At 46.7% G+C, this 24200-nt stretch overlaps 2 protein-coding genes across 3 annotated transcripts in view; one reads left to right on the top strand and one right to left on the bottom strand.

Moving 5' to 3' along the window:
* The first annotated feature begins 743 nt into the window (after nucleotides 1–743).
* On the top strand, nucleotides 744–17367 carry LOC132076305 (putative neutral ceramidase C). The gene is made up of 20 exons (XM_059477315.1): nucleotides 744–870; nucleotides 2255–2343; nucleotides 3313–3462; nucleotides 4518–4694; nucleotides 5020–5147; nucleotides 5542–5619; nucleotides 6093–6213; nucleotides 6802–6927; nucleotides 7219–7305; nucleotides 8668–8772; nucleotides 8920–9001; nucleotides 9300–9415; nucleotides 10828–10922; nucleotides 11755–11794; nucleotides 12575–12670; nucleotides 13181–13276; nucleotides 13844–13993; nucleotides 14741–14800; nucleotides 15679–15767; nucleotides 17039–17367. The coding sequence occupies exons 1-20, from the start codon at nucleotides 744–746 to the stop codon at nucleotides 17226–17228; spliced, it is 2202 nt and encodes a 733-aa protein (XP_059333298.1). The 3' UTR covers nucleotides 17229–17367.
* Nucleotides 17368–21243: 3876 nt separating this feature from the next.
* Nucleotides 21244–24200, bottom strand: part of A1CF (APOBEC1 complementation factor) — a 30573-nt gene continuing 27616 nt past the window's right edge. For both annotated transcript variants that reach the window (XM_059477519.1, XM_059477520.1), the window contains exon 12: nucleotides 21244–23536. In XM_059477519.1, coding sequence (XP_059333502.1) covers nucleotides 23385–23536 — 152 coding nt within the window. In that variant the 3' untranslated portion in view covers nucleotides 21244–23384. The remainder of the gene's footprint in view (nucleotides 23537–24200) is intronic.

Genomic DNA, 24200 nt, shown 5'->3' with positions numbered 1-24200 from the left:
TCAGTCACAAGTTTTTATTATTCATTCTTTTCTAGCCTTCTGTCTGGATACTTTCTCTTTCTTTAGTATAGTTTCAGAATATAATGTAATGTAATAATATAGTAATGTAATGTAATAATACAGTGATGTAATATAATATTATAGTGATGTAATATAGTAATATAATATAGTGATGTATTATAGTAATAGAGTAATATAATGTAGTATTATAATGTAATATAATGTAATGTAATATAATATAATAATATAATATAATAATGTAATATAGTAATATTACTATATTACTGTATATATAGTATATATATACTGTATATATAATATAGTGATGTAATATAGTAACATAATAATATAATATAATGTAGTAATATAATGTAGTAATATAATATAATATAAAACTATAATAATGTAATACAGTAATATAGTAATATTACTATATTACTGTATATATAGTATATATATATACTGTATATATAATATAGTGATGTAATATAGTAACATAGTAATATAATATAATGTAGTAATATAATATAATATAATATAATATAATATAATATAATATAATATAATATAATATAAATCAACCTTCTGAGAACTTGGAGCCAAATTCTCTCCCCTCCTCCTGGGGACCCTCACACCACCGCGACAACAAACAGCTCTGTGAGGGTGGATGTGAGTTCTGCCTGGGATGTGCCCCTCACTGGGATGTCCCACGGGCTCCCTTCTGCTCCCACAGCGGCCCCACCATGGCTGGGAAGAGGTCCCGGTGCTCCTTCTCCAGGCTGGAGCTGATCCTGATCGTGTGCCTGGTGCTGATGATCTCCCTCACCGTGGTGCTGCTGGTCCTGCACTTCCTCTCCAGAAACACCAATGGCAAGTGCAGCCACCCCAGCCCTGTGCTCCAGGGGTGCCCAGGGCAGGATTTCAGTGAGGGGGGACAGGTGGAGGTCTCCAGGTCACTGCTGAGCTGTCACCACCACCGAGCTCGTGCTCCTTCCACCCAAGCGCCGCAGCAGCGCTCTGGGCATGGATGCACAGCCCCGGGGTGGGCTGGGGTTGTTTGCAGGGATCCATCCCTTCCTTCCATCCTCCCTTCCCTCTCTGGGCCTGCTAGAGCCCCTCACTCCCAGGACTTGACCAGCCCCATCACAGCCCCCTGATTCCTCCAAGCCCATCCCCAGGCACAGGGAATGAAGGTGTCAGGAGCTGGACTCAACATCCCACCACTGGGACCTTCCAGCTTCCAGATTTTGGTCTCAAATTGGATATAATTCACATTTGGAACTCAAAACTTCATGGTTTTAGGCTATAACATGTCAGAGTTTTGCATAAGTGATTCTCCTCTGTGTCAGAGCTCTTGGAGGAGGAGGAAGGATATTTCTAAAGGGGTGTCTCAGTTGGCTGGTGCCATTTTAAATGACAGAAGTGGCATCAGCCTGTGGCCAGTGTGTTTCCCTTCTCCTGTGTTCCAAGTGAAAGGCCAGGCTGGGAAGAAAGAGCATCCCCTGATCCCAAAGCAGCTGCCTGGGCAGGGCTGTGGGAACAGGGCAAGCACACAGAAATATTTCATGTTTTCCCACAGTGTTATCTCAGCCTGCAGTGATTTGTGGCTCTGGGATTTCCTGCCATGCAGATAGCTTTTCTGATTGATTATGATTTGATAGCCATCCATGGCTTTTCTTCCACGGGTTTGCCCATCCTGGAAGGATTCCTGCACCTTCCTGGTGGCTGGGGTGAGATGTGATCTCCTCTGGGAGAAATTTTCCTCACCATTTGCCTGGGAATCACTGCTCAGAACTGCTTTTCCCAGCTCTGAGCTTCAGCTGGCTCTACTGTGGTTTTTTGGGGGGAAGACCAGGGCACCAGCACTGGACACAGGATGTGTTGGATGTCTCTCTCCTCTAGTCCTTTCCCAACAGCTCCTGACACACCATCCCTTTTTCTTACCACAGCTGAGCTGAATTGGCTGTGTCAAACAGCACCTGGACCTGGTTCCTGTGTGGTACTGGTGGGCTGGGAGGGTTTAACTGGGAGTGCTGGGCTGGTTCTGTGCATCTCCTCCCATCAGACACAGCCCAGGGGCCCTCTGGAGAGATCCCTGGGTGGTTCCTCATGCCTGCCTTGCCACCCCAGGGCCTTCACAGCCTCTGCACATTGAGAGATTCCCTCAGAGCACTCAGCCAGAGCCCTTTGGCCTCCTCTGTGCCCAGTTGTGCTGCTGGTGTGTTCCCTGATCTGCCATTTGATGTTCTCACAGATTGCATCGACAACATAGCAGAGAAGGCAAAGTACTTGGTGGGTGTTGGCAGAGCTGATTGCACGGGGCCTGTGGCACAGGTGCCTCTGGTGAGTTGGGGGAATTCCTCATGGGGTTGCTGAAATACTGATATTTTTCATCCTTTGGGAGTATTTTTTGGGCAGGATTTCCTGTTTAGAGCCTCTGCCTTGCCAAATGTGCGTTGCCTTCAAACAGAAATTGAGATTTCCTTGAGGTTTGGAGCAATGTGGGCTGGTGGGAGGTTGGAAGGGGGTGGGCCTTGAGGCCCCTTCCCAAGCCCAACCATTCCATGGAATGCAGGGCAAGCTTGGAGTTGTTGAATGACCCCACGGAAAAAGCAGAGGAATAAATGGCTCAATATTTATGATGGAGCTCTGTCAGAACTCAGGACATCCCTCTGGCTGTCCTGGATGGCTCCAGCCCCTGCCAGGGGGCTCAGAGACCCTGGCACAGAGCCCAAGACACCTGTGCCTTTGTTTATGACCCATGAAAAAAATTACCAACCTTCTATGAAGAATTACAAGTCAGGAGAGTTTAAGTAGAATAATAGTTAGTTTGTCACGGGGTGAAAAATAGATTTTTGGGGTTTTTAGAATGGGAGCTCGCGGTCTCAAGATAGAGGAATTTGGGTGTGGCCTGTCCTTATTTTTTCTTCTTCTTGGCCTCCATCTTCTGGGTGATGTTGGCACTTTTGGATTGGTTTAGAGTAGAAGCTCACTGTCTAACATTGGTGATGGGTATTGGGAAGTTATGGTAAATAATGTACATGTAGTTTTTAGTATAAAAGACAACATCTCCTCTGAGGGCAGTCAGAGTGCCTCTGTGTGACCTGCTGAACAGACCTCAGCAGGCCAGAGACAGAATATTATAGATAAGAAACAATAAACAAAAAACGAGAAAAGAGGAAACCTGGTGAGGAAAATGAGAACAGAGGAATCCTGACTCCTCCTTCGACCGCCGGGCTGGGAAAAGAGACTCGTACGTGTCTCAGAGTCCCCGTGACCAACAGAAATGCCCAGCGAGCTCCTCTCTTGCAGATGGGCTATGCCAACCCCGAGCAGGTGGGCGGGGGGCTCCTGTCCCGCCTCTACAGCCGAGCCTTCATCGTGGCAGAGCCCCAGGGCTCGCGACGCGTCGTCTTCGTCAGCGCCGACATCGGCATGGTGTCCCAGAGAGTCAGGCTGGAGGTACCGGGGGCTGCAAGCGAGGGCTGGGAGCAATCTTTGGGAACTCTTGGGATGGTGTCTCTGCTGGAGAAAAGCTCAGTAAATGAGGCTGGGCTTTGCTTGCTCTTCTGCTAGTGGGAGGATTACCAGGAGGTCATTGGAACCACAACTAAATTGTTGTGGTGCCTCTAATGCAGCAGAAGGATGGGAATCAGAAAAATAGAAACTTCCACAGACAGTGAAGGGTTTGATCTGCTGCCTTGGGAGAAGTTTGGATTGATGTAAAAATAAAACACACAGATATTAAGCAGAAAAACCATAAACTTGTGTTTCCACAGTTGTAAGTAAGAATATGCCTTAAGTAAGTGAAAAACTGCACTGATAAGATGGTGAAGGGTTTATAATGTAGAAAACTGCACTGATAAGATGGTGGAGGGTTTATAATGTAGAAAACTACATTGATAAGATGGTGAAAGGTTTATAATGTAGGGGTGTGGTTGTATAGAGTGAGCTGAGAGTTTAGAAGTTATAATAGAAGCATATGTGTATAAGTGTGGCAGAAGGCCATTGGGCAAAAGTGAAGTAAAGGTGGTAGGTTAGAAAAGCAAAATAAACCTTGTGGCATCTATCCATTGGGTTAGAAAGTTTTATGTTGCCTTGTAATGAAGAGACTTCTGACTACTTTGAGCTATGGCCAAGTGCTTGCTCCTCTAAAATCTCACAGCCTCTGAGACTGATGTTTATCTGAGCAATAAATGGCTCTTAGCCCAAAAAAAAGTCCCATCCCTTCATTACAAAGCAGTGACAAGGATAGGGAGGTGCTGGAGGACTGTGGATCCTCCTGGGATGATCTGGGATGCGCTCTGGGTTGGATATAAAGGTCTTGTACCAGATATTCCTATTTTGAGCCTCCTGCCAAGCCAACAGCTACAAGCCCGTTGTTGTGCCAGGCGGAAGCAGAAGGGTGAGGAGGGGGATGGATGGATGGATGGATGGATGGATGGATGGATGGATGGATGGATGGAGGTGTTTTTGAGCACAAGGAGGGGTTTTTAGGAGCACTTTCTCCCGCCCAGGTGCTGAAGCAGCTGCGCAGCAAGTACGGCGAGCTGTACCGGCAGGACAACGTCATCCTCAGCGGCACCCACACCCACTCAGGGCCCGGGGGGTACTTCCAGTACACCCTGTTCTGGATCACCAGCAGGGGCCTCATCCAGCCAACCCTCAAGTCCATCGTGAATGGCATTGTGAAGGTCAGTGTCACTCATTTCAGGGTGTTGGTGCCCAGCGCAGCTCTGGCTGGGGTGTTTGGGGTGGCACAGCCTGCTTTGAGGTGGGCTTGCTTGTTTGTATTCTCAAAAAGCAGGAGATTTGCACCCAACCCTTTCTTCAGAGACAGCTGTTGGTAGTTTAAAAACGTTGTCGTAATTTTTGAGAATTTTACATGAGTTTAGGAAAAAATCCCAAGCAAGCACCCTCAGATTACAAGAAAGGGTTGGGGATGGACAGGGAGGGAAAGAAAGAGATTTTCCAGATAACCTCCCACAGACTGACAGTGCCTGTCTTGCTACTTTGCAGAGCATAGATATTGCCCATGAGAACATGAAGAAAGGAAGGCTCTTCATAAACAGAGGCACAGTAGAAAACAGCCAGATCAACCGCAGCCCCTTCTCCTACCTCGCCAACCCGCAGTCCGAGCGGAACAGGTAAAACCTCCCTGGGCAGGAGAAAAGAAATTAACTGCTTGAAAAGGGCTTGAAAGCTGTAGCTGCCCTCTCCAAGCATGAGGAATTGGTCAAGGATGTGACCTTGTGCTTTATTTAACAAATAAAGAGTCAGAGGGCATTGAAGTGCCATCCTTGGTGCACGAATTAGTGTTCTCTCCATTCCCTGGAGGAGCAGTGCCTGGGGACAGTGACAACCACAGCTGTCCCCTCATCTTCCCACCTGGGTCCAGGCGCTTCTCCAAGGCCTTGCTGTGTGCTGGTGGTACCTGGAATGACCTTTTCACATCCTTGCTCAGCCTAGAGGGGATTTAACCTGCAGAGCATCAGAGCACAGCCCTGACTGATGGGATTTCCCTGCTCTGTTCCCATCCAGGTATTCCTCCAACACGGATAAAGAAATGGTGCTGCTGAAGATGGTGGATATGGAAGGACATGAGCTAGGCCTCATCAGGTACTGACCAGCAGAGCAGCAGGTTTTTCTCCACACCCTCATTATTTTTGTAGGAATGAAGGTGTTCTGTTTTCCCACCTTTTTTTTTTACATCACTGACTCCTCCTGGTTTCTTTGAATATAAAAATCTCTGCAAAATAGAATTATGGGTTACTGCAAGAGTCAGTTCGGGTCTGAAGGAGCTCTTGGTGGCCCTGATAATGACAGTGACAAATTCTTGTGGTCTCAAGGTGTGGATTGTTACAGTCCCCCTGGTTAGGAAGGGACAGGATGGGAATATTCCACTCTTGTTAATCCATCCCTAAGCACTACGAGTCTCTGTGTGTATTCTCCCAAAGAAAATTCCCACAAATTTGGAATAGGAAAATTCAATAGGATTGAAATTCAATAGGTCAATTGCTGCTGCATAGAGTGAACAGAGCATTTTCACTTTTGTAATTTCACTTTAATTTCACTTTTGACCTCCTCCTCAGCTGGTTTGCAGTGCACCCGGTGAGCATGAACAACTCCAACCACCTGGTGAACAGTGACAACGTGGGCTATGCCTCCTACCTGTTTGAGCAGGAGAAGAACAAGGGAATGCTCCCTGGAGAGGTGGGAGCACCCAAAGGAATGGGGGAAACAGGGCTGGGACAGGGAGGGGTCAGGTGGGACAGCAGGGACACACAGGAACATAAGGACTGTGGTGACTGCTTTGATTTATTTCCTTTTTCAGAAGGGAAATTGGAAAGTGTGTTCTTGACTTTCCAAACTATAATCAGTGGTAGTAATTCAGACTGGAGGAATAACTCAGATTTATTTTGATTAAAATCTGGGGAGGTTTTGGTTGCCCCAATCCTGGAAGTGTTCAAGCCTTGAAGTGCCCCTGCAGTCAGCTCCAATAGTTCTCACCCCATAAATCAGTCATGGTGAGTGCCTGGAAGGGAAAAAATCCTGTGCCAGGTGCTCCAATGACCCATAAACATCTGATCAGCAACATGAGAAGCTGAGGAAGAGCTGAGGTGGAAGAGGGAGAGGAGGAAACACTGCACACCCAGGAGGTGTGAAGCTCCCCCTGAAATGGCACCGTGTGCATCCAGTCCTCCCCTGCTCCTCCTGGGATGTGCCTGAACCCCCAGTCCAGAGCTCCCAGTGACTTTGGGAATAATCCAGAGTCCTGCTTGGTTCCTCTGTCCTTGGCAGGGCTCTTTTGTGGCCGCCTTTGCCTCGTCCAACCTGGGAGACGTGTCCCCCAACACGCGGGGCCCCTTCTGCGCCAACACGGGCGAGTCGTGTGACAACCCCCAGAGCACCTGTCCCATCGGAGGGGTGAGTGTGTCCCACCTCTCCCCACCCTCTGCTTCACCACTGGCCATGGGGAGGGCACAAAAAAGTAAAAAATCCCCCTTTATTGGGCCATCCTGGGTGCCATTCCAGGAATTTACCGCGCTTTGTCCCTCGCGCACCCGATTTTCCGGTTGTTCACCCCAAATTTAACCTGAGTGTAGCAACCCCGTGGCTAATTTTGATGTGGCCTGCAAGAAGCCCTCAGTTCCCACAGCCTGGCTGTGCCAGATGCTCTCTCCATAATCACTGATCACCACACAAATTTCCCAACAGGCATCCATGTGCATGGCCAAGGGGCCCGGGAAGGATATGTTTGAGAGCACCAGGATTATAGGGCAAAACATCTACTTGAAAGCAAAGGTAAGGGATGTTCTGCTTTCTGAGTGTGTGTGAGTGCTGCTATGACAGGAATTCATGCTCATTTGAGCAGCTTGATGGATCTCTCCCCTCTGGATATTCCATATTCTATCTCCTACATTCCATAGTCTATCTGTCTTGTACCTGCTTTGGTGAATGTTTGTAGATTCAAATCACTCTAAAGTTCCTTGGTTTGGTTTTTATTGGGTAAATGAGCTCTGCAACCAACTGGTGATGCCTCTGCCTGCTGTGGAATCAAGAGGACTTCAGAGCCTGGAATTTGTTAGGACAGTGTAGGAAAACTTAATGGTAGGGAAAAATTTCCTCAGGTAGAACACTTCTGAGGAAATTTAGAATTAAAAAACATATTTTAGAATTAAGACTTAAAAATTTAGAATTTAGACCTAAAAACATAATTTAACATGAATTTAGACTTAAAACACATACTTTTATTTAGCTACATCCTTGCAGGTGTTGTCATTTGAAAATGCTGGTTTGGGGTTTTGATCTCAGCATTCCTCACTGGGATATGATGAGGATGTCCCCTCTCATCCTCTCCCCCTCCCTCCCATTCATCTCAAAGGCATCATGATGGGAAAAACTCTCCTGAGAGAGCTCAGAGACACCACCACACAACACTTGTGGGTCAGCTGTCAGGAGTGCAGTAAATACCAGCAGCACTTCGAGGCAGTGAGTAGAGCAAAACTTCTTTCTCACAAAAAAGATTTTTTCTGCTTGGTCTAAGATGTGAGAAATGCAACCAGGGGGAGTTGCCATCCTGCTGCAACATATTTGAGCTGTAAAAGAGAAGTGTCCTCCCTCCCTGAGACAGGGAGAGCTTGCAGGTGACAGAAACAAAGGGACTTTGGGAATTAGAGATTTGCATTAATATAGAATTTGCAGGCAACGAGGGGAGAGAATGATGCATCTGACTCCATCTTATCAGAAGGCTAATAATTACTTTATTGTACTGTATTATTCTCTATTATATTACACTATATTACATTACATCTTAACTGAACCTGCCAAGCACTCAACTCTGCACATAATGCACAGAATCTCGTGGCTGTCACCCCACAGTCCCAACACACACAAGGAAACAAAACCCCATCACTCTGGATAAACAATCTCCATATTGCATTCTACTTCTGCACAAACACAGGCACATCAAACAAGATAAGAATTGTTTTTCCTTTCTCTGAGGTTCAGAGAATGTGAATCTCAGAAATATTCTTGGGAAGAACTGTGCCTTGCTTTTCTCTGTGAAGGGAAATGTGGCCACACATTAACATGAGCAAATATCCATACGGCTGTTCCTGACCGCTTGTCCCACAGGGATTTTTTTCCACCTCATGTGTCCCTTAGGAGCTGTATGAAAAGGCCTCCCAGGAGGTGACAGGACCCCTGAGCTCAGCCCACCAGTGGGTGAACATGAGCAACGTGTCCGTGGAGCTCAACGCCACACACACAGTGAGAGCAGCAGGAAACCCCCTGTTCCCCCAGCAGCACCTGCCACCAGCAGGGAAAATGGGCTTTGTCCCATTTTTTCCTGCATCAACACCTGACACAGTGAGGGAAAATGTCTCTTTTTCCTTTTCTTCTCCCCTCCTGATTTAGGTCCAGACCTGTAAACCAGCCCTGGGGCACAGCTTTGCTGCGGGGACCATTGACGGAGTGGGGGCTTTAAACTTCACCCAAGGTAATTTGGGGCAAATCCCAGTGGGGCATCCCCCAGATGGACTGACAGCCCTGCAGTCACTTCACAGCATCCAAATTGGGAAGGTGGAGGAAACCAAACAAACCTTGCAGGTTTGTCTGTGGCCATTTGGGAAAAGGATATGGCCAAAGGAAGGAGAGCAAGGGGATGGGGAACAGGGAGAAGAAAGAGCTGGTTTGGGACTGTCCTGCTCATTTGTCCTCCTTCCCTGGGAGCAGGGAGTGTCTGAGAGCTGCAGGGGCAGCTGAGGAACAGAGTTTAAAGGTGTTTCCCCCTCAAGGCTCAGTGGAAGGGGACCCGTTTTGGGATCAGATCCGGGACCAGCTGCTGGGAGAGCCCTCGAACGAAACCAAAGCCTGCCACCAACCCAAGCCCATCCTCTTCAACACAGGAGAGGTAAGGACACACCTGGGGGGGGTGCAGGGGTCACTGGGCTGGGGTCAGGGATCCCAATCCCTCATGGCTTTGTCAGGGAGCTCTGGGATGCCTGCTGAAGAACAAGGATGGAGCACGGGCTGCCTGGGATCTGCTGCTCCCCTTATCCAGCCCATCCCCATGCTCAGGGCATGGCCTGGTGTTTTCTGAGCTCTGCTTTACAACTCTAACTGGAAATTGTTGCCCCTTTTCCCACCTGATGCTCCCTTGGCACTGAGGCAGATGCTGCTGCTGTGCACAGGGATCAAGTCCAGGGTTCTTCAGAGCACTTAAACGAGGCCATCTGCGTAGGGAAATTCATTGTTATTTCTTTCACCAGCCTCGTTAAAAGCTTCCCTGCTGTCACTCCGTGTTCCATCAGCTCCTCACCTCAGCTGTCCCCAAAAGAGGCCCCAGCTCCTCCCAGCCTCCTCCTCCTCCATGCAGGATTGTGTTACTGAGAGTAAATTACACTTTATTCTTAGGGCTTTTGCACATTTTAGGGATGCTCTGGCAGCCCTCCTGCTTCTGATGTGCTTCTGCTTCTGATGTGCTTCACAAGCTTTTGTCATTCATGGTTTGCCCCCAGCAAATTGCTCCTCAGAAAAAAAAAAACATTTTTTGGCTTACTGGAATGGGATTTTTCATCTCCTCACCAATCCCACTTCTATCCTTTTTCCATGCAGATGAAAGGTTTCCAGGCGCTACCCTGACCTTTACCCACTTTCCCTAAACTTGCCCCTCTAGCAACACCTTATTTAGGGTTTTTTGCCTTATCTATAGTATTCACTTGTGCCTTATGTGACTCTTAGGGTCAGACATCGCATGAAGGTAAAACACGTTCTCACGTGTTTCACAAATAAATTTAGTTTACAAATAAATTTTAGATAAATATATATTATAATAAAATATATAATATTGAATAATATATAATATAATAGTAATAATACATATTATATATTAGTAATAAAATAATATATAATATATAATATATAAAAATTAATTTACAAATAAATTATATATAAATATATTATAACAAAAATATATAATATTTAATAATATATAGTATAGTAATGATATTATATATTATATATTATATATTATATATAATGTATTATATATGATATATGATATATGATATATGATATATGATATATGATATATTATATATTATATATTATATATTATATATTATATATTATATATTATATATTATATATTATATATTATATATTATATATTATATATTATATATTATATATTAATTAATTTACAAGTACATTTAAATAAATAAATGTATCTGCCTGGATGATGGCTGTAGGAAGGAAAACACCTCAGATTATTTATTTTCTACTAAACCAGAGTATTTATATGCCCTTTTTCCTCCCCCTCAGATGACGTGGCCCCACCCCTGGCACCCCGACATCGTGGATGTGCAGATTGTTGCCATCGGGTCCCTGGCAATCCTCGCTGTGCCCGGGGAGTTCACGTGGGTATTCCTTGGCTCCTGCTGCATTTACTGCAGCCAGATTTCCCTCCAACCTCCTGGAGCAGTTCTGCCTGCAGGTAGAAAGGGGGGCAGGCTCAGAATTGTCCCCAGACTCACCCTGAGAATGACTGAGATGCACACAGGCATCCTGAATCGTTTTGGTTGCAACAAAATGCAGCTTCAAGGAAACCAAAGGAATTTGTTAGCTTTGATTCTGTTTTTGGCACCACAAACGCCCCAAGGATGAATTGTACTGACTGTTGGTGGTGCAGTGATGCAAATTTAAATGGGATCATGATTTATCTCCAATACCTTTATTTCTACCCTGCCCTGGGGTGCCTCCAGCCCCTCCCTGGCTGTGGTGATGGGTGTGAAATATTTTCAGGTGTTTTGGTTGAACTTGAGCACAGAGACTTTTAAAGGATGTTGGGCAGTGCTGTGGGAATTCCTGGTGAGTGCTGCAAGTCCAGCCAGCAATTCCTGCTTTAGATCCCAACTCCAGGGGGGGTCGGGCTGTGCTGCCAGGGAACAGGGACAGGACAAGGGGAAAGGGCCTCAGGCTGGGCCAGGGGAGGCTCAGCTGGGACAGCAGCAGCAATTTCTGCATGCAAAGGGTGCTCAGGCCTTGGCAGGGGCTGCCCAGGGAGCTTTGCAGTGCCCAGCCCTGCAGGTGTCCCAGGCAGGGCTGGAGGTGGCACTCAGTGCTCTGGGCTGGGCACAAGGTGGGCACCGGGCACAGCTGGGACTCCAGGGGCTGGCAGGGATTCTCCAGCCTCAATAATTCTGGGATTCCATGATTCTGGAGCCTGACTTTGTTCCCTCCATGCCCCAGGACCATGTCTGGACGCAGGCTGCGGGAGGCTGTTCAAAGGGTGAGTAGCTGAGGTTCCCCTGAGCTCAGCACATCTGGAACTCTATTCTCTTCAGCTCCTGCTTCTTCCCTCCTCTCCTCCCAGCTGGGCTCACGGGGCTCGTGTCCCACAGATGTTTCCTTCTCCCATTTTCCTCAGACAGATTTTCCATCTGCTTCCTGACAGGCAGGAAGAATGAATATCCTCCCCAAAACAGCCACTGATCGGGTTTCAGTCCATTAAGGCAATTCCACAGGGATCCAGGCACAACTGATGCCAGCAGGAGCTTGGCTCTGGGATGGAGGGGCTCAGCTCCTTAATCCCTACCAGAATTCTGCAACATTAGAACAACTGAAAAAAAAAAGGCAAAAGTATTTTTTCCATTTGATTGACACATCCTGGTTGCAGCCTAAATAAAATCCCAATCCCAGATGCTGTCTCCACAATTCACTGGGCCTTTCTCATACTTACACCCCTGATTTTTTTAGGAGTATACAGACATCAGCTTCCAAAAAACCCCCCCCTAGATTTACTGGAATGTGAGGCCATTTGTCCTCTTTTTCTTTGGAGAGTGAATAGGTGACCTTAAAAAAGGAAAATTGCTCTTGTATGTTTGCATTCCTGGGCATCCAGCCCCCTTCCCACCATAACTTTGTATTCTGTCCTGAATAATAATAGTAGTAGTAATAATAATAATAATAATAATAATAATAATAATAATAATATATCAACAATAAAAAACCCAATATAGTTGTGCATTAAGCACTTGTTTCAAGGTAAGGGTTTTATTTCCTTCCTTAGGAATTTGATTCCCATGGATCACCAGGGATGAACGTTGTGATTGCAGGTCTTTGCAATGTCTACACCCACTACATCGCCACCTATGAGGAATACCAGGTAAATGTTAAAACTGGGGATTGAATCTGTCTAAGTGAGTTCACCTTTTGGCTCCAGGGGCTAATCATTCATGTGAAATTATGTGTGTTTAGAGTTCTCCTCCTCTGCCACAAAACGGGCAGGGAGAACCAGGAGGGAAGTTTGGAAGAACTGGGGTTGGAAGAATCCCACTCCAAAAAGTTGGAGGGGTGGCAAGTTGTATCATGGGCCTTTAAAAGAGGGTTAAAAGCTGTGCTAATTGCAAGAGCAAAGAAGGTAAAAACTGTGCTCACTGGAAGAGCAAAGAGGGTAAAAACTGGAAGAGCAAACAGGCCCTCCTTGTTTGCAGCAGGTTGGAGAATGAGGAGGAACCTGAAATTGCAGCAGAAATACTTTGGCAAGTTCTTGGGGCTGTCTCCTTATCAGAAAGGGAATAAATAACCCAGTGCTGATCTTGAGCTGGCTGGGATGGGATGTGCAAACCACTCAGGGGCCTTCCCAACCCTCCTCTCCCAAATTTGTCCTTTCCAGCTTCAACGATACGAGGCTGCCTCAACTATTTATGGGCCACACACCCTTTCTGCTTACATCCAGCTGTACAGGGGCCTGGCCAAGGCTATTGCTCTGGTAAGCAGCATTTCCTACATGCCACAGGCTGCTGGGGACATCTAAATCTTAAGTCAGTGGTGGCTGTTCCTTACTGAGGCCACTTGCTGTGCTTTCTCTTCTGAATCCGCCTTGAGAAATGGTATGAAAATAATTCCTGTAATGGGGCCCTGACACCACTTGAGAAATTCTGGGGGTTTTGCAGCTCAAAGAGGAGGAAATCAGTACCTCCAACCTTTCAGCACAGCCTGAAGTTGCTGCTTTTCTACCAAAAGGGAAATAAACCTGCTGTGGTTTTGGTGTACCTGGCAGTGCCCATCACCACTGTGACCACGTGAAATGGGCAGGAACAGTGGGCAGGAATATCCTGGGATGTTCTGGGGCTGGGTTTAGGAGCAGCAGGTGTCCTGCAGGGATTATTCCTGCAGGCAGAGCACAGCTGGATCTGTGCTCCTCTGCTTTGCTTTCACGCTCACTTTATTATTCCTACAATCTGTGCCAGCAGAGGCTGGGAGGCAGAGCTGTGGTTCCTCAGGGAATCCTGGCTGTTCGGGTGGATGTTTAACAAGCACATCTTCCCTCTCCCAGAATGGCACTCAGGAGCTGTCCCCTGGTCCAGAGCCCCCAGTTTTCAACGTAACCAGCCTGACCCTGCTGCCTTCTCTGAGCGTCGAGAGCGCGCCGGCCGGCAAAACCTTTGGGGATGTGCTGGAAGAAGTGAGACCGGAGTATCGAGAGGTGAGAGCTTCAGGGAAGCCCTAAAACCTGCTGGAGAAATTGCCTTTAAGTTCTTGCCCCTCACCCCACAAGCCAGTGAGTTGTGGTGCCCTCAGACCAAACCAGGTTTCGTGTCTCTGGTAGGCAGGGACAGAGCATTTCCATGCCCATGCACTGAATGGGAATAAAATGGGTGGATAAAGGGGGAAATAAAAGCCCCTCACTCAGCACAAAGCAGATTTCCCCTTCTGCTTCAAAACAAAATAGCAGTTGATGAAGTAGGCAAATATTTTACAGGGATTTTTTACAAGCAGCAGTCAGGTCACCTTTGATGCCTTTGCCGTGGAATGTAAATGAAATGAAATCAAAGTGTCAGAAATGGTTCTGTTTGCGATGCTCAGCATTTAGATAAGATGTTCAGAGCAAGAGTTTCACCTCATTGCTGTCTCCTTACTCCCTGCAGTAAGGCAGGGAGGCATTCTGAAAAATCTCCCTTATTTCCTCCCTTTTCTATGTGCAGTGATGGAGTTCATCCAGCACACAGGACAAGTGGAATATCAAGGCCCAGAGCAGCAGTTCAAAGCACAAATTGCCCACTGCTGCTGCAACAAGTCGAATTATAAATAATTTAAAACAACAGCAACGACAAACCAAGCACACTAAAACACCACAAAACCAACCCACCCTTAAATACATCAAATGAGCTCTTCAAAGGATGCTCTTAATGTGCTGCTCAGCCTTTAATGCAAATCTCAATTTCACACCCAGGGAGAAGTTGCTGAAGTGACTTTTGTGGGTGCAAACCCCAGGAACTCTGCAGAGAACGCAGTAAGTGTGATGGAATGATGCTGGAACTGGGGTGTTTGGGATTGATGGAATGATGCTGGAACTGGGGTGTTTGGGATTGATGGAATGATGCTGGAACTGGGGTGCTTGGGATTGATGGAATGATGCTGGAATTGGGATGTTTGGGATTGATGGAATCATGCTGGAATTGGGGTTTCAGCCTGATGGAATGATGCTGGAATAGGGGTGTTTGGGATTGATGGAAGGATGCTGGAACTGGGGTGTTTGGGATTGATGGGATTGATGGAATGGTGCTGGAACTGGGGTGATTGGGATTGAAGCTGGAACTGGGGTATTTGGGATTGATGGGATGATGCTGGAACTGGGCTGTTTGGGATTGATGGATATTTGGGTATTTTGATCAAATATCAAATGGATATTTGATTTTTTTCTTTGCTGGGAGACCAGAGGAAGATGGAAGAGCTGTGCTTTGGGAATTAACACCACCAGCAAGCTCTTGGGGCAACAAAGTGAATTTGGGCTGTTTATGATCTCTTTATATTATTGAAGTTGTATGTGTTAGGCCAGGCTGGTATCCAGGACAAACCTGGCCTCTAATTCCCATCCTACCACCCTGCTGCTTTATTTTAACTAAACAAAGGGAAATTAGAAAAGCACTTAATTCATTCCATCTCTCACCTTGCATGGACATTGTGACTGCCTATTTTCTTCCTACAGATAAATTCTTTGCATTGTTTATCAGCTTAAATTTGTGCTTTGGCAGTAAAATATAACAGTAATTCCCACATTTGCCAGTAAAGCATGAGGAAGCAGAGTCCCTATCCAGTTTAAAGTGCCACAGAAGGTGGGACCTGCCTGTCCCTTCAGTGTCTGTCCTGACTCTGGTGTTTTTGTTCCAGACTGAGCATAACTTCCTGACGGTGGAGAGATACTCCAACACTTCCAGCAGCTGGCGTGTGGTGCTGAACGACGCCTCCTGGGACACCAGGTGGGTGCCCTGAGCAATTTCCCTGTCCCACAGAATCCAGGGACTCATTCCAGTCTAACCTGAAGGGCTTCATTCCAGCGCTCCCAGCCCCAGGTTAGTCTTGGCCCTGCAGGTGATGCTCTCCAGATGATATCTGGGGGGGTAATTTGGCAAAACTGGTGTTCCCCTTGGCTCCAGAGTCTGGAATGGAATTTGGGAAAGAGAGGAGGAAGGGCAGGAATTACAGAAGGTTTCTGGTCCAGCTTGCTCCTAGCCTATATCCATCCCTCTGACACACTGTGGGGATGAATAACATGCTAAAGAGAAAACAGGAGACTCACAGGGAAAACTGGCCAGATGTGCTGTGCAGCATAAACAGACAACAATTTTTAAAAGCTTGGAAGAAAGAAAAGTGAAGGCAGGAGGTGTCAGATTTCTGGAGAAATATCCACAAAGCAGCAAGGCTGGTGACACCTTTCAGAGCTGTAGGTGAAGCTTCATTCCAGAGCTCCCAGCCCCAGGTTAGTCTTGGCCCTGCAGGTGATGCTCTCCAGAGGAGGATCAGCTCGTGCTTGAGGGGGTTATTTTGGCAAAACTGGTGTTCCCCTTGGCTCCAGAGTCTGGAATGGAGGCTTGCAAATTTGGGAAAGGAAGAAGGAAGGGCAGGAATTACAGAAGGTTTGAGGTCCTGCTTGTTCCTAGCCTATATTCATTGCTCTGGCACACTGTGGGGATGAATAAGATGCCAAAGAGAAAACAGGAGAGACTCACAGGGAAAACTGGCCAGATGTGCTGTGCAGAATAGACAGACAAAAAATTATAAAAGTTTGGAAGAAAGAAAAGTGAAGGGTGGAGATGTCAGCCTTCTGGAAAAGTATCCACAAAGCAGCAAGGCTGGTGACACCTTCCAGAGCTGTAGGTGAATCTTCCTCAGCTTCCCAAGAAGGGCTCCCTCAGAGCCAGCTGAAAAATCCCTCGTGTCCAGATGATGTGTGGGGTTTCAAGGATGAGCATTCTCTGCAGATTTTGGGGCTAGAACAGAAAGGTTTTTGCACAAGGAGTCTGTAAAAGAAAACGGGCTTTTGATGTGGGAATGGGTGCCAAAAGTCCTGAGCTCAATAATTATAGATTTTGTGATTTAAGTGAATATTCTGCCTCTCAGTTTAGCTCTGCCCCTGCACAGTGAGGACTTTATGACGCTCCTGGGAAGTTTATTTTATCTCGTGGCACACAGTGAGCTCCAATGAAACCTGGATTTCCTTGCTGACTGCAGTTTTGGGCCTGTTTTGCAGGTTTTACTGGAGCAAAGGCACCCGTGGCCGGAGCAACGTGACCATTGAGTGGCACATCCCGGCTGGCACGGAGGCCGGCGTGTACCGGCTGCGCTACTTCGGGCACTACAAGAAGAGGGTCAACTTCCTTCGTGTCATCTCTGTCCCCTTTGAGGGCTCATCCTCAGCATTTCAAATCACAGCTCCATAGGTGGCCCCCTTCCCTAAAGGAATGAACAGGAGATTTGGTGTCTGGGCTCTTGTGGGTCCTCTCCAACTCCAGGTGATTCCGTGATGCTCTGGGAGGGTTTTTTGGTCACTGCTGCCCCTCGAGTGCTGCTGGTTGTCATTTGATGTGCAAAGATTGACTCCCTGGGAAGTTTTGTCTTTTCCCTACAGCTGAGTCTCCTCAGTCAAGTGGTTTCTGTCCTGGCCAGGCCAGATTCCAGCTGATTCTTATTGTAATGATGATGTAAATTCTTCTTTACTCATTAAACCTGTGTGTATTGATGGTGAATAGGCTCTCCTGGAGGGAATTAGATGGAAATCAGTAAGAACTGTATTCATGAGTCAAAGCTGTGGGTGAGGCTGCCCTGAACAGACCCCAGCCTGCCTTGCTGGAGCATCAGGAAGGACCCAAGGCCATCAGGCCACCCAGAGTCACCTACAGGTGGGTCACCAGAAGGGTTTGTGGTCCCTCTCCAACCCACATAAGAGTTAATCCAAGCACAGCTTGGATTGCTACCACTGCAGGGTACAAGGACAGTGCCCAAACCTGTTGGCTGAAAGGGTTTCACCACAAAAAATGGAATTCACCCCAGGAATGTAGAGGATCTTCCCAGGAGGGTTTCAGAGCTGCCTGGACAAAGCCATGACCACCCTGACCCAGTGCTGGTGGCAGGTCCCTCCTGAGCTGCCACCCACCAGCACTGCCATAAGTGGGGACAGCTCCACAGTCCCTAAATCTCCTCTGCCCTCTGTAAGTGGTAGAATCAGGGGCCACAGGGAGAAGAAAACGTATTTCAGGTCTGGGTTTAGGATTCTTGTAGGGCCTGACAGCTAAACAACTGTAAATGTTTAATAAGCTCCAATAATGTGTACCAATTTTGTATGCAATCTCCTTAATTCTTCAGAGAATCATCAATCAGATAATTTTGCCTCTCTTTAAAATCAGTAGGAGAGGATGAATTATTCATTTCCAAGCAGCTGCAATCAGTCTCAGAGATCCCCATCCGGAGGAGCTCAAAGCAGTTGCAGTACTGAGTCAGGAAAAAGAGAGAGCTTTGAAAGAACATCACTGGGAATCAAATCCCTGGGGATGCTCCTGATGTCCTGCCCTAATAACCCACCCAGCCACCCCACCAACAGCAGGGTTTTTTTCAGTGGGATATGTTTAGGACACATGTTTAAGCAAGCCAAGCTGAGTTGCACATTAAAATATTTACCCTCTAAACCATGAACATCTGACCCCAAAAGAGAGTTTTTAGAAAGCAGGGCAGTGTTGAGAGCCAGAATTAGGATATCTGGAAAGCCCCTTGTGCCCTAGAGCAGGTCCCCTTGTGAAACACCTTGTGTTTAGTGGGCAGAATTTAGGGAGCATTTTTGGGGGATTTTCATCATATTTTGTGTGTAGAAAACTTGCTTTCATTTGCTTTTATTTGCTCTGTAACAGCATGGTGGCTGTTGGCAGGCAGTGACCAGCTTCCCCGCACGCTTTTTTGGGATGCTGTGCCTGGATCCAGCAGCCACTAGGTGCCAGTGCTGTTTTACACGAGAGCAAGCTCGAGCCAAAGCCTAGGAAGAAAAAAAAAAGAATTTTCCAGGAATTTGGGCGCCTCGCCAGCTGTTAAATATAGCACTCACTACTCCTCACAGTTGCTCGTCCCTCTCCCCTCGACGTGGAGCCATTTGTGCCCTGCTACGTGCTGGGGAGAAGGGCAGAATTCCACCTTTGTTTTATTTTTGTTGGCGTGGGATGTGAAGTCCCAGGAACTCGGGAAACTTGCGCCGGCAGCCCGAGCTGCTGTGTACGACTCGAGGGCTCCCTCCTGCACATCGTGTCCCTTCCCGAATTCACCAGCAGGATCAGGAGATGCTAATTTGGGATCTGACCCCAGGCCCTGGGGGAGAGGGGAGAATCCTCTGCAGGCTTGGATGATTCTCTGAAGAATTAAGGAGATTGCATGCAAAATTGGTACTCATTATTGGAGCTTGTTAAGCATTTACAGTTGTTTAGCTGTCAGGCCCTACAAGAATCCTAAATGCAGGATTTGGGATTTTTTGGATGCTGTGGTTCTCTGGGTTTTTTTTCCAGCATCCCACAGAGGGTATTTGTGTGCTGTCTATCTGCAGCTCTCTGGTTTTTAACATCTCCACAACCAGGGCTGGGGACCAAGGAATGTCACTGTTCCAAGGTTTATTCCTTCAGCAATCCCAAATCTGGATGGGCACAGTCCTGTGGGTAGCTGGAGCCAGGCCAGGATGGGGCTCTGGGCATGGAGAGGAGTTTGAGGTGTCCAGGGAGAGAGCAGCCCACCCCAAGCATCCCCAAAGGACAGGGGATGGGCAGGGGCTGTCTAAGCCCCCACCAGCACTTAAAACAGGACAGATGAGAACTGGAATTTTATCCAAGACTGAGATTTTGGGGGACACAACAAAGAAGAAACAAGAAAGGAACATCCATCCCATCAGACCATGAGTAGCACCAGGGTCAGGCTGGCCCCCAGTCAGTGACCAGCAGGGATTGGTGACCCCTCACTGGGATGTCACCTTCAAAGGTTGTTTGGTTTGAGATTTTTTCCTCAAAAAGGGGAAATCCAGGTAGGTATGTGATGGAGCAATGAGATGAGGTGGTCCCTGGGAGATCAAGGTGGGAAAAGGGAGCCATGCAAGCTCCAAGGTCAAGCAGATCCCTTTGAAAGTCACATTATCCCATGGACTGAGGGGTTTCAGTGGGACATGGGAGTTTCCCTGTGGGATGTTCCAGGGTCTGGGCAGCTCCAAACATAGAGTTTTGTCACCCTCAGAGATGTTTTATTCTCACTCTGCACCTCAGAAGAGAGGCCCTGTGTTGTACAGACCCCCAGGAAGGTGCTGGCTGGAAGAAGGGAGATGGAAAAGGCAATTTTTGTACCCCCTGCCTCGCCAGCAGCCAAAGATGAGGCCATCTGCTGATTTTTCTGGGCATTGATCTCATCACTTACACCTCAAACTTGTCCTAGAATTGGAGGTGGAGGGTGGATATGGTTTTTTGCTTTGTCTTGCTCTCCACTGGGAACCCACATCTTTAAAATGGGAAATAATGTTTTGTTTAAGTTGGGCTGTTGGGTTTGAGATTCCTTGGAAAATCATCCTTGCTCTCCCAAACTGACCAGCCAATTTCTGCTGACCAAAGATGGAATCTCAGTTGTGCCAGGGGGGAAATGTTACAGCACAACAGCAAATTCTCCATTGCCCTGGTTTTGGAGGAAATGAAAGCAGGGCATCAGGAAAAGCAAATGAGGGAAATAATAGAGCTGGCAGAGCTGCTGGAGCCCAGAGTACAGCTGACCTCTTTGGAAGAGTGGTGTCAAGCTATTTTGGCAAAATCTCTTTTGGAGTGGCAGAGAGGCCTTGGCCTGTGTTATCAGTAGCAAGGTACCAGAGCTTCCCCCTTTTTTTGGGTTTAGGATGTCTCTGGAAAGATGCAAACCCAGAACCCCTCATGCCAGGAATTGCTGTTTCTCAGTCATTTAGCTATGATGGTCTTTCAAGGAGCAGGGCCTCATCTTAACAAAGATTTACCTATCAGTGGCCTGGCAACAGGCTCTTCTCAAGGTGGGGCCAATCCCTCACTGCCCTAAATCACAGATTTCCACATTTACCCCTTGTTTTTGCTTGGTATTTTCTCACTATTGATACAACCCCCAGAAAATCTCCACAGGGATCAGGTAAGGAACAATTACCACTGCAATAAATTCACAGCAAACCCAGTTCCTCTAGCACTGACAGGTAAATGATTACTGACCAAAGAAGTGCTGGCAAAAGAGGCCAAGAACTCCTTGATTTTTCACTTAGAAGTGCAGAAGTGCCAGACCTGCCAATTTTCTGCTGTGTGTGCTTGGTGAGGGTCACCAAAGTGGAAAACACTCCTGAACAGCTTGTGCCCCTGCCAGTGTGACCTGGGATCGATCCCTCTGGAGCAAAGAGTGCTCCTGTTTACCACAGATGTATACAAGGACTGAGGCTTGGGTTTAAAAAGTTTTAATGATATTTCAAAGTCCAGTGAATGTCCTCGGATTACTCCAAAATCACAGAGTTGCTTCACAGAATTTAGTCCTGGTTCTAATTTGTAATGGATGATTGAGATGCCATTTTCCCCTTCATTCCCTTTAAACATACACGATTGTCCTCCAGTAAATGGAAATTGTGATTTTTCGCTACACTTCACAGTGTTAAAACTCTATACAAACCTTGTACTACTCGTACAAAAATAAGTGCTTCATGCACACTTTTTTAATACTGCTTCTTGCCCTTTGCTTTGACATCTTTCTGAACTTATATAAATAGCTGAAAAAGCAGACTAAACTCACTGAACATGGAAAGTGAGAAACACTTCCTGCCAACGGTTTGAGAGACTCTCCTGGCTATATTTCCTCGTTGGCAAACACCACTTAAAGACATATACAGAAGAGAAAAAAAAGAAAAAGCCACAAAATCCATAACACTCTTGGTTATTTGGCCCTCTGTGACCAGGTTTGTCCTTTGCTGTGAAGCCAAACGTGGCCAGCAGCAGCCACAGAGGGCTTGTAATACCTTTAGGGTCACCCTAACGAGCTACTTTATAAATAGGAGGGGTCTAATGGGATCTCAGACTGTACAGCTGATGGGGTTTGTTCCATTCCGGGGGAAACTGAGTCAGAAGAGGAAAGAAACACTTGGTGGCTGCAGTCACCATCTTGTCACAGACCCTGGTGCTTTGCACAGCTTGGGGGATGCACAGGAAAAGCTCCCCTTGGAATGGCTTCTGCTCTGCCACATCACAGCATCTAAAGCAGCTGAAAAATCTGGGGCCAGATCTGCTGGGTGTCACCAACCCAGCTGGAAATTTTTCCTCCCCAAAGGGTTCTTTTGGTCCTAGACTGAACAAATTCAAGTTTTCTTAGTGTGCATCACCAAGTAGGATTTATGATATAGGATTAATGTGTCTGTGTAGTTACCCAGCACTGGATTCCTCCCATATCTCCACAGCATCATTGCTCCTGCCTTGATCCCATGGCAAAAATAAATGGACGATGCCCCTGCTGTACACCAAAGGATGCTCCCAGCATCCCCAAAGGGGTCAAACACAACACCAACTCTGGTGCTCTCCAAATTAAGAGGTGCCTTTACTGTTGGCATGATCCCTCTTCCACTAAATTGATTTTTGCTGGAATCAGAGCAGACAGCAACCTTGATTTAATGTGTAAAGGCAGGCAGGGCTCTGTCCAACCTGGGAAAATGTTCTTTGGATATAATTTTATTCCTGTCGAGGTGCCTGCTATTACTCGGGGCCATGGCCGCGAGCTCTCATGCTCTAATTAAGTAGGGAACTGGCCTTAATGAATAGCACTTTTCTGCTCCTCAGGCTTAAAAGTTTCCCTATTTTTCAGTGAATGTGCCATTTGATGAGAAGCACACAAAAATACACTGATTGCTGATTTTTGGATATGGCTGGGAGGGAGCAAAGTAAGAGGGAAAGCTCTGCTGAATTCTTGTGCCCTGCTTTAAGAATAAAATTAGCATGGAAGCCTGTTAAAAATTAGCCTCTAGGGCTGGGCAAAAATATTTAGGATAAATGGTTTTTTTGCCTTGGCAAAGAAGAATTTCAAAGAGCCTTGAGATGCTCCATGCTGGTGGGATCAGGGGCAGGGAGAGGCAAACTCATGTGGCCAAGGGGCACCTCTGCTCTGGCCTGGGAAACTTTGGGGTGGATGCAGGAGAATTCCTGGTGCACAGAGGGGTTTGCTGGGCCACCCCATCCTTCCCCAGTCCCGGCCACAACAGCCACGGGACCAACTGTTTTCAGCACAGGTAGTTGCTTGTAAACACACACACAATAGGTGTATGAATATATATACATATAAATATATATATATATACACCTGAGAACCTCTCATTTCCTGGGCTGAGCTTTTGCTTTCTAGTGTGAAAATCTGATTTTGCACCATTTAAAAAAAAATTTCTCCTCCCCCTGCCCCGTTACAAAACTAAAGACCTACAAGCCTGAAACTCCGACTAAAATGAACCTTAGGCCACAGATTAGCTTAAAATCATGAGGGTGTTGAATTACCAGACTGAGATTGCTTTTCTTTGCCTTCCTGCCTGTGCTGGGTTTAAGGGAATTTGGTTAAAAGGCTCCGTAGCCGTCGCTCCGTGCGGCGACAGCAAAGGCAGGATAGGCTTCATAGGTGGCATACGTGGCCAAATCTTGTCCCAATGTCACTGCTTGCTTGAGCTGAGTGGCTGTGACAGTGGCAGCTGCATTGGCAATGGTGTATCCTGAAAGAAAAAAAGAAGAAAAACCCGTGGATTAATGAAAATCCATCCAAAATTCACCATCGCCCAGTAGGTTTTGATGGGACGATTTAAAGTGGGAACGGCTTGGGCGGCAGTGAGTTTGTTAGTGGGAATAATGTAAATTAATTAATTAATAGGAAAATTAAAGCATTTCCTCATCTATGATTAGTTAAACACAGTGCTGGAAAAACACTCTCTGCTTGAATATTTTTTCCTCAGGTTTTGATTATTTCTAATGGTGCTCTGGACAGGTCCATCCTAAATGGCATGAGGAGGGCAAGGATACAGCCTTAAATGGGTTGAAGTAAATTCCCTTTAAAGAGGAGAAAATTGGGCAGGATTCTTGAAGAAAATATAGCTCTGATCCCTTCATAACCAATATACAGACAGTTCAGGACAGCCATGGTAGGGAAATCCTCTCAATTGCAACAGCAGGGAGCAAATATTTGGTGGACGGTATTTTTTGGGTTTTTTCCCATTGGTTTCTAATGGAAAACGTGGTTTCAACACTTCCAGATTTTCCATGGGAAGATGTAAGTGTTGCTGTTTGAGAATGAATCACTGGGAAACCAGCATCATTTGGGGCTTGTTCCTCTGAAGGCAGGGCATAGCAGCTTGTCAAGCAGACCGCAGTGTTTTGTTGTAA

The sequence above is a fragment of the Ammospiza nelsoni genome, chromosome 8, assembly GCF_027579445.1.
Source record: "Ammospiza nelsoni isolate bAmmNel1 chromosome 8, bAmmNel1.pri, whole genome shotgun sequence".
Lineage (NCBI taxonomy): Eukaryota > Metazoa > Chordata > Aves > Passeriformes > Passerellidae > Ammospiza > Ammospiza nelsoni.
This window is presented reverse-complemented; position numbering and strand designations above follow the sequence as displayed.

Excerpts from the sequence above, each read along its gene's own strand:
- LOC132076305 (XM_059477315.1), top strand. The coding sequence starts at position 744 with ATGGCTGGGAAGAGGTCCCGGTGCTCCTTCTCCAGGCTGGAGCTGATC. Across the intron at positions 2,344-3,312 it reads CTGTGGCACAGGTGCCTCTG|ATGGGCTATGCCAACCCCGA; the intron begins GTGAGTTGGGGG and ends CCTCTCTTGCAG. Across the intron at positions 6,214-6,801 it reads AGGGAATGCTCCCTGGAGAG|GGCTCTTTTGTGGCCGCCTT; the intron begins GTGGGAGCACCC and ends TGTCCTTGGCAG.